The sequence below is a fragment of the Parambassis ranga genome, chromosome 2 (assembly GCF_900634625.1).
Source record: "Parambassis ranga chromosome 2, fParRan2.1, whole genome shotgun sequence".
Classification (NCBI taxonomy): domain Eukaryota; kingdom Metazoa; phylum Chordata; class Actinopteri; family Ambassidae; genus Parambassis; species Parambassis ranga.
This window is the reverse complement of record NC_041023.1, coordinates 18,825,553-18,834,943: the sequence shown is the minus strand read 5'-3', so window position 1 is coordinate 18,834,943 and position 9,391 is coordinate 18,825,553. Positions and strand designations below refer to the sequence as shown.

The 9,391-nt window shown below is 38.0% G+C and overlaps 1 protein-coding gene across 2 annotated transcripts; it reads left to right on the top strand.

The window, feature by feature from the left end:
- Positions 1-697: 697 nt before the first annotated feature.
- Positions 698-8,232, top strand: LOC114432629 (syntaxin-12-like). 2 transcript variants are annotated; one of them, XM_028400761.1, is made up of 10 exons: positions 698-791; positions 1,287-1,407; positions 3,672-3,741; positions 4,503-4,602; positions 5,567-5,704; positions 5,925-5,968; positions 6,274-6,379; positions 6,513-6,585; positions 7,386-7,468; positions 7,550-8,232. In XM_028400761.1, the coding sequence occupies exons 2-10, from the start codon at positions 1,311-1,313 to the stop codon at positions 7,640-7,642; spliced, it is 804 nt and encodes a 267-aa protein (XP_028256562.1). In that variant the 5' UTR covers positions 698-791; positions 1,287-1,310; the 3' UTR covers positions 7,643-8,232. The 2 variants fall into 2 exon arrangements, with proteins under 2 accessions (XP_028256562.1, XP_028256563.1); XM_028400762.1 differs by having other exon boundaries at positions 715-787.
- The last annotated feature ends 1,159 nt before the right edge of the window (positions 8,233-9,391 follow it).

The window sequence follows — 9,391 nt, the reverse complement described above, 5'->3', positions numbered from 1 at the left end:
TTATGACTCAATATGAGGAACATGGGTAAACTTCACATAAAAAATGCATGTTAATATAATTGATAATAATTATATATAATTTACATAAAACAATTATGCTCGTTTAGCAAGTGACAATTAAATATACCTTACATCAAAGAAACACTTTTAATTAACATAAAAAAGTAATGTTGGTTTGACATAAAACAATTTAATTTGTAAGACATGAACTCATTATTTTAAGTGAACATAACTTCAATGCTAAACTTTAATAACTGATGTACATATTTTTTTTATGTAAATTCAACAAACTTTTTTTCAGTACGCAGTATGAAACTGTTCAGTCAATGTAGTGTGAGTATGCTAGAACACACTTAATAGATTTACTTTTCTTGCTGTCACCATAGTCCGTTGCCACACCATGCCCATAACAGCCAGTAGGTAAGTCCACACTGAAATAGCTGTAGTGCAAGATAAAAGGCAAATGGCAGCAAAGGTAAATTTTTTGCTCTGTTTTAGATAAAAAAATGCACATATCAATATTGTGTATTACATATTACTATTGGTGATGGATGAAGACATTCATCAGATGGATGATGACATTTGTGAAAACTAAATTTTTTGAATGATCCTTCACGTTTGTACAACTTTGGTCTCTCTGTCACATACCCACACACACACACACGCAGGCACGCGCGTACGCAATTTCACGTGTGACGTTACAGGATACGTCACTTATCCGGAAGAACGTATCTTCACTGCCGAGGGACTGAAGACGACCGTGTGTTCATTTTAAGCAGCCAAATAAGCAAGTATGGCATTGTTTTATCAAACGACACAGTCTTAATGAAGGGTGTCTTCTCTAAGTCTTGGTAATTATGATAGTATATGGTAACTATTAGTATTATGAAAACTGGTAGCGTCAGTTAGCTCGAAAGCTAAACCGGAGCATTATTCTGTACAATCCATTGTATCGTTCCGTGGAACAGAATAGTGCTGATAACCATAAAAGCTAGTTGGTCCAAATGTGAAGACTGTGTGTACAAATTAATACAAGCAATCTTAAGTCGCTCTCAAACTCACAAATATACGGGTCAGATAACGTAGTTTTGGCCGCTCTTGCCCACCAGTAGTCTCTATTATGCTGCAATTGGAAAGACACAGTGACACAGAGCAGTGACTAAATTTCCAGATTTATGGTATCCACTGTTTACTGTGTCAGAATGTCCAGAGTGTGTGTATTGAAATCTTAGAAGATTTATTTTAATTTATTTTTATTTCATATGTCTTTCCCCTTTCCTTTGCAGCAAAAGCAAATCATCTAAGGCAACATGTCATATGGCAAAGCAGAGAGCCGCCCTGTCCAATGGGACTTTGGTATTCTCATACAGACATGCAGCTCCAACATCCAAAAGATCACACAGAACAGTAAGTGCTCCACTCCTAATCCCCTTAAAGCCCCAGTAAAATTAGCCGAAAGGATGTAGGCATAGCCAAAATAGGATTATAGCTTTGTTAGCCATTTAGATTACAAAGGTTGGTCACTATCATATCATACAGAAGGTGCAAAAGAACCACAGTATGTACATCACAGAAAATAATCTTTTTCTGTTGTTTTAGGCTAAGTCAAGACACTTTTTATAGAAGGCCATGTAGAGACTCCAAGAGGCATCCATGCCAAATTAGATATAAATATTGTCAAGAATGCTCAAACATGAACATACAGTCAGTTGTAACATCCTACAGACAGTTTAGTCCATATCAAGATTTGCTGTCAGTATTGTAAATACAGAAAAATTAATTAAAATGTATTTTTATTTGATTTGTGTAGTGCCTTTTACAATCAAAACTATCTCTAGGTCTATCTCAGTTTAAACCTCTCAAACCCAATCTGAACCCTGAGCAAGCAGTTAAGGCAAAGGTGGCGAGGAAAAACTCCTCTTTAACTAGAAGAAACCTTGACCAGTACCAGTTTCATATGGGGGACTGTCTTTCAGAATGCAATAATAATTGAAACCTTATAATAATTGCTTAAGGCCAGCAAAGAGCGCTATACACCAGTGAGTACACTGGAGGCTATGCAGGTAAAGTGTCTTGCCCAAGGACACACAACAGTGACTAGGGAGGAGATGGGATCGAACCACCAACCCTGCTATACCACTGCGCCACTGCTGCCCACTTAAATGAGATGAAGGAATGAGGGGAAAGAGGAGTAAGGCTGAAAATTTAACATGATCATTAATCTGAACTAGGTAAGATATATCTGATAAATACAAATTTAAACCACCCTAGCACTGTCTCTTTCATCCCAACCACATGTTCTCATCACAATAGTAAGATACTATGGTCAACTTAAACAGTTGGGGAAAAAAAGTCAAAAGAAGGGCTTTTAGGTAGAGGTCTGATCTACCTAACCTTAAACAAGCTGTGGCTGTATCCTGTTACCAGAGACATCTAATATGGAGGATCAAAGGAAAGACATCCTTGATCACCCTCATTAGGGTGGGGTCCAGAGAATAATATATAAAATACAATAAGAGCAACTAATTTTAGGTTTGTTTCCCGAAGGAACAATATCGCCAAACAACAGTGAGTTTTCTTTTACAAACCAATTCGGTTGCCAGCACTCCAAAATAGTCCAAATCTATAATTAAATGAATGACTATGTTACATGTGATGACAATATTGTATTGTATAAGGGATAGATTAATTTTAAGGCCATACAACAACTTCAGTTGTGGGTTTTCTTGGAGAGACTGACAGTGCTTTCAAAGATGTGTTTTTCCACAATAGATCACCCTTGGATCTTCTTATTCTTATTGGGCTCAATACAGACAAAGCCAGTATAGTGGATGACTATAACATTTATGTGATTGTTCTCAATCATAATCTTAAGACTGCTTTTATTTCACTATTAGACCCAGTTGCCTTTTTGATCTTGTTCTTACTAACTGCATTTAATGAACTGAACATTAGTTTGTCTTTCCTCAGAGCTCTCTTCTATCTGACCTCTCCTTAATAACTTTTGAATTTACAATTCTTTATGACTTAACAGCACAAGAAAAAAGTTCTATGACAGCAGATGTCTTTCTGATAATGCTGTAATCAGATTTAAGGAGGCCATCCTATTAATATTCCAGTAGTGCCATTTATTAGTACAACACAAAGCACCAACCTACATTTAACTACTGCTGAATTTGTCTGATGAACAATACAGGACATTGTGTACAGCTTTAGATACTGTTTTAAGGAATAAAAAAGATATTGTTTCAGGCAGGTCTACATTGTTTAATAATAATGCTACAAAGTTTAGATAAGGTTGCTGTCTGGTTTAGCAGTTTGGCTCTCAGGTGTTTCACTCCACAGGAGTGCAAATAGGACAAATTAAACACAAAATATCAATTGAAAAATGTTATTAAATGCCCCAAAGAAGCGGATTGCCTGACAGGATCATGCTTTGAAATTTGTTTCTTTGATATAATTATGGCATAACATAAAAGATTGAAAAGGGATGGATAATATTTCTGGGTGACATGCAAGTATGACATAAAAGTGTCATGGACAAATTTTACATGTGAACATGTAATATATCTGCCAAAATCAGATTAGTTCGATTAAATTAGTAAATTCACCCCTTTTTAGGTCCCAAAGTGAAATTTTGCAGTTCAAGCATTTCTGTGTTCTCACAACAGCTGCTCAGATCAAGTCAATGGTGAACCAGCTGGGGACCAGGCAGGACACCAGTGAACTCCAGGACCGTCTGTATGTACTTCAGGCAATTTAAATTAGTGATCGGTTGTAACAGAAAGTGAACATATATGCCTGACAGGCATAGCATTATGACCACTGACAGGTAAAGTGACATAACACTATAATAATAATATATAATAATAATATATAATAATAATAACACTGATTAGTAACACCTGTTAGTGGGTGGGATATATTAGGCAGCAAGTGAACAGTTTGTCCTTATAGTTAATGTGTTAGAAGCATGAAAATGAGCAAGCAGAAGGATTTTACGTGAGTTTGAGAGGTCAAATAGTGCTGGCTAGATGACTGGGTCAGAGTATCTCCACAACTGCAGCTCTTGTGTGGTGCTCCTGGTCTGCAGTGGTCAGTAAGTAATGAACAGTGATGAACTGTTGGCAGGGTCATTGGCAGCTAAGCCAATGATGATTGATGGATGATTGATTGATTGATGCACATTGGGAGTGAAGTCGGTCCCGTGTGGTCTGATCCAACAGATAAGCTACTTTTGCTCAAATTGCTGAAGAAGTTTTTCAACATTTTAGTGCCAGATACTACAGGACACCTTCAGGGGTCTAGTGAAGTCCATGCCTTGATGGGTCAGGGCTGTTTTGTGTGGTCAACACAATATTAGGCAGGTGGTCATAATGTTATGCCTGGTCAGTGTATTCCATTGTTTGATAAGCCATCTTGGGTGACGTGTAGCTGTGTACAACAGCTAATTTTTCAGATTAACTTGCAGTCTTTCTGTTTGTCTTTGCTTTTTTCCTAAGGCAGCAGATACAGCACTCTACCAATCAGCTGGCGAAAGACACCAACAGGCACCTGAAAGAGTTGGGATCAATCCCTTTTCCCACATCACCCTCAGAACAAGTATGTGTCACTATGCTATACTGCATGAGAAGCGCCAGTTTGTGCATGTAAAACTTCTTTATCTTTACACTTTGATTAGACAATAACTGACTAACTGGGAGGCAGAATCAAACTACAAACTAACAAATTCTAACTTGGCTTTTAACTGTCTTCCATATACAATGCATTTGTACTGCCTGGGAACATGACAATGATTCTCAGTGATCCAGGTCTTTTTACATGCAACAATTTCAAGCAGGGCAGCTAGGTTTGTTGGGCGTGGAATACAGATCTATACAGTATGTAGTGAAGGACCTCAGTGGTTGGATCTGTAAAATGTGTGACTATAGCTTATAATGGCCCAAACCTTATCTGGATTTGTTATTCTATCTGTCTCTGTTTAAAATTTGGCTAATGACTGGTTAACAACTTGGGGAGTGTTGGGAAACTGTGGTGGTGAAATTACAGCGGTTGAAGTGGGGCAACTGGATTTGTAGTTTCTTGAGGACATTTTGAGGCTCCTTCAAACAGTTGTAGTGATGAAGCTGCTTGGAGGAGATTCCAAACTTATTTTATTTAGCAGCTGTATGCAGTGTATTAACATCGACATGAAGACTAAGAAATTTGCGACCCAGCTGTTTTATACGTGGATTTTAGGTGTGTCATTAGGGGAGTAAACAGAAAGAGAGTCTGTCTCTGGAAAGAAAAAATCATTCAACAACCCAAAGACATCGGAAACGTTCATAATTAAGTCAAAATGCTATAGCATTGATTAAGGTGTTTACATACTCTAGTAATGTGACTATGATTGGAATACTCTACATGTCGTACTTTGATTATAGCTTACTCTGAATATGACCATATTTGGCTATGGTATTTAGAAAACAGTGTTTACATTGCAGGGTGTTGGTCATAGTATGACCTTATTTGAAAAAATATCAGATCATTACTGTGCTTTTAAGTGTTACTGATTTATGCTTTTCAGAGGCAGCAAAAGATCCAAAGGGACCGGCTGATGAATGATTTCTCAGCAGCTCTCAACAACTTCCAAGCTGTCCAGCGGCGTGCAGCAGAGAAGGAGAAAGAATCAGTTGCTAGAGCTAGAGCTGGTTCCCGCCTATCCGTAAGTGCTAGTCCCCTGGAAACAACACAAAATAAGCAAAACAAAAAATACTAGGCATCATTACATTAATGATCATTCTAAAATAAGATGTTAGGAATTTATTGTGTACAGTGTCACCACCATATTGCGATAATAGTGGTAAGGCATCTTATTAATGAGAATGAAGTCTTGGAAAAAACTATATTTATTTTATTGGTGGTGGATTTTTTTTCTCTCTTAGGCTGAAGACAGCTCTCGGGATGAAAAGCTTGTATCTTTTGATACGTAAGTGACCATTCAAGGTTATTTTTATAATTTTTAATTTTTATAATTTTAATTTTATTTGTATAAGTTTGCAAGGTGTCTCATTGCCAGTGGTCCAAGGGTAATTTAGTAAATGAAGACAGTTTTCTGTGTTAAGATGATATTTTTTTGTGGTATAGAGAGACGTTTATTATTATAGACAAAAAGCCAATTCCTCATGGTTTTAAGGACATGATGTGGGATTGGAAACTACAAATGGTGGTTGTGTTTGTTTTATAAAACATTATTCCATCATGTTTATTAAATGCTGTCCCATGTATAAAAAGCCAAGAGAACTGGGGTCAGATGACCACCCAGACAGAGGAAGTGGCCATTACAGAGGAGGACCTGGAGCTTATCAAGGAGAGAGAAACCAACATTAGACAGCTGGAGGTGAGCCTTGGCTTTCTATTTCTAAAATGAACACATAGCAGGACACTGTCCAAAACCACAAGCTGTGCTGTCTCTACTTTTGACCGCACACACCTGTGAAAGCTGATTCTAGTTTTTTGTCCGTTTATTTCAGTCTGACATTTTGGACGTAAACCAGATTTTTAAGGACCTGGCGGTGATGATTCATGACCAGGGAGAGATGATTGGTAAGAAGCACAGAGGTTGTTATTGCTGGGGCTCTACATCAGAATCAGAATCATGTTTATTGCCATGTAAGTGAAGGGGGTTCACATTACTAGGAATTTGCCTTAGTGATTGGTGCATACAAAGAACATATAACAATTAACATGCAATAAGATAAAAAGTAAGATAAAATTAAGTTAATAAACTAAAGTAAGGCATCCGAACTGTTTCCAAGAGTTTAAATCAAGTTTTTTTACAAACCACTTCTACCTCCACTCACCTGTGCAATAACTGTTGAAGGTAGGGTAGGAGATTTTGAAAACTCGAAACTTCGAAAGTAAACGCACCCCCCTTTCTCTTGGAGCTCACCCCGAAGCCACGCCTCCAATCACATGGTGTCACACCTAGGGAGGAAGAACACCAGAGAGCAAAATTCATTGCCTGTGCTCTGGATCCAGTAGAATGCACAACAGGCAGTACACATGCATCAGCTGTCCCTTCTGTAGCTCCATGGCTCTTTTTTGTTAATATCAAAAGTACGTGTATTTAAATGTATCTATAATATCAACAAAAAAAGGAAGTCATACATACCCACGTAACACAGCACTAAGCAGTTTAACTCGTAATGTCTATACTAATACCTGCCAAAGTCAACTTTATGACACGTGAATTGTTTCAGGTTAGTGACTTTATTGTAATCCCTGTTGTTGTAAAGAAACCAGCAGTGACTCTTGGTTGGATACAGATAAAACGAAAAATGCGGTCTTTGACAAAGTCAAACTCACACAAATCACTCAGCTGACATATATGTTCTGTCTTACAGATAGTATTGAGGCAAATGTGGAAAATGCTGAAGTTCATGTGGAACGAGGAACAGAGCAGCTCCAAAGAGCTGCCTACTACCAGGTGAGTCTTCCCTGTCACTTAAAATAATGGGTCAGAGCAGTTCCTTCACTAACTGTCATGTGTCTGCTATCATTATCACAGCAAAAGTCCCGGAAGAGGATGTGCATCCTTGCTGTGGTTTGTTCTGTCGTACTCATTTTGCTTGCCCTCATCATTTGGCTACAAAATAAGTGAGTTGAAACCAAGACTTCAGTACTGTAATTTACCCTGGCCCTCCCAACTGCAAGTCCCAGCTTGGAATCAGAGACTGATTGCTACAATAAGATCAGCAAAGTGGATCGATTCTATAATCTGAACAGATCAAGTCTGCTGTTTGATGAAATTGTCAAAACACAAAAATGTGATTAAGAAGACAATGGAAGGCCGAGGTCATGTTGCAGAGATTTTTAAGTTATTGGATTTGTCTGCATCATTTTTCATTACTTGTCTGTATTAACACTAGCTGTTGCTTTTTTCGGATGTAAAAACAGATGAACTATTTAAAACATATATCTTTGTTTAAATTATTATTTTTAGGGTTCTATAGTGCTCAGTATGTGCTGAGCCGTAGGTCCTGCTGTGGCTCCTGCACAGTCAGATGCCTGGTGGTAAGGGGGGCGGGGCCATGGCATGACATAAACTGAAAGCTTAAAAAACCAATAACTCACATCTATATCTGTAAATATATTAGAAATTCACAATTGTATACTAAAAATAAATCTTCAAATAAATTGTTTTACAATAATGTCTATGACTGAATGCATAAATAAATGTCTTAAACAATAGTTGCTGTTTCAGCTTCTCTCTCAGTTCTCTCTCTAAATTTTCAAATCTAAATGACAAATGTCCACAAAGGCATTCAGGCTTTAAGGTCAACTGAAAGTACTATGAGTGCTGCATAGGTCCAAGACTATATAGTATATCATATAGTCTTGAGACTATATGGAGTGAGAACACTCCTCACTGTTCAGCAAGAATTTTATTATATCTTTTCAAAGGACAATACTATGGAAATTAACCTTGAATATACTTTAGAATAGTCAGTGTACACCATGAAACGGTCGGAGCTACAACACAGTGGTGCAAGTCTTTGCAAAATAGGTTCCACTCAAAAGCAGGCCTCAACAAGGTAAGCCAAAGAGGCGAAGTCCTTGTGTTCTGCATCATATCCAGAAGATAGTTTCAAAAACTGACGCATGAGTGCGTCCAGCATTGCTGCAGAGGTTGAAGAAGCAGCAGGCAAGCCTGGCACTGACAGGCTGCCAGTGCTCAGACCATATGTTGCATCAAGTTGGTCTGCATGGCCAGAAGGAAACCTCTCCCTTAGCAATTAGAAGCTGTCATTCATTGAGGAATACATTCCAACATGTACTGTGGCATTCTAAAGCAGAGCATGATCCCCTTCCTTTAGAAACTGGGCCGCATGGCAGTTTCCTTACATGGCAACAACCTCAAACACACCTCCAAGATGACAGCTGCCTTGCTGAGGAAGCTGATGGTGAAGGTGATGGAATGGCCACATATGGCTCCAGAGCTAAACCCAACTGAGCACCTGCAGGTTTTAAACAGTTATAAATTTCATTTTGTTGCAAATGATCTAGCTTTTTCTAAAAATATTTTTTACATTAAATGGAGGAGCCCTTTGAGCTACAGACACCACAACTTTTAAACTATTCACAAAACCTTGAACTATTAAACTTTTATGGTCTGCTTTGATTGATTAACTCGAAGGACTTCTCTGATTGGTTGCTTTTTAGCCCTGTTGTAAATCGTTGTTTCTAAGGCAAACTCTGATTGATTGTTAGACCGGTCTGCTCTGATTGGATGTTTTTAAGCACTTTTTTTGATTGGTTGTTTCTTAGCTTGTCCCCAATTGGTTGTTTCCAAGGTCTGCTCTGATTGGTTACTAAGGCCTGCTCAGATTAGTTGTTTTAAAGGCCTGCT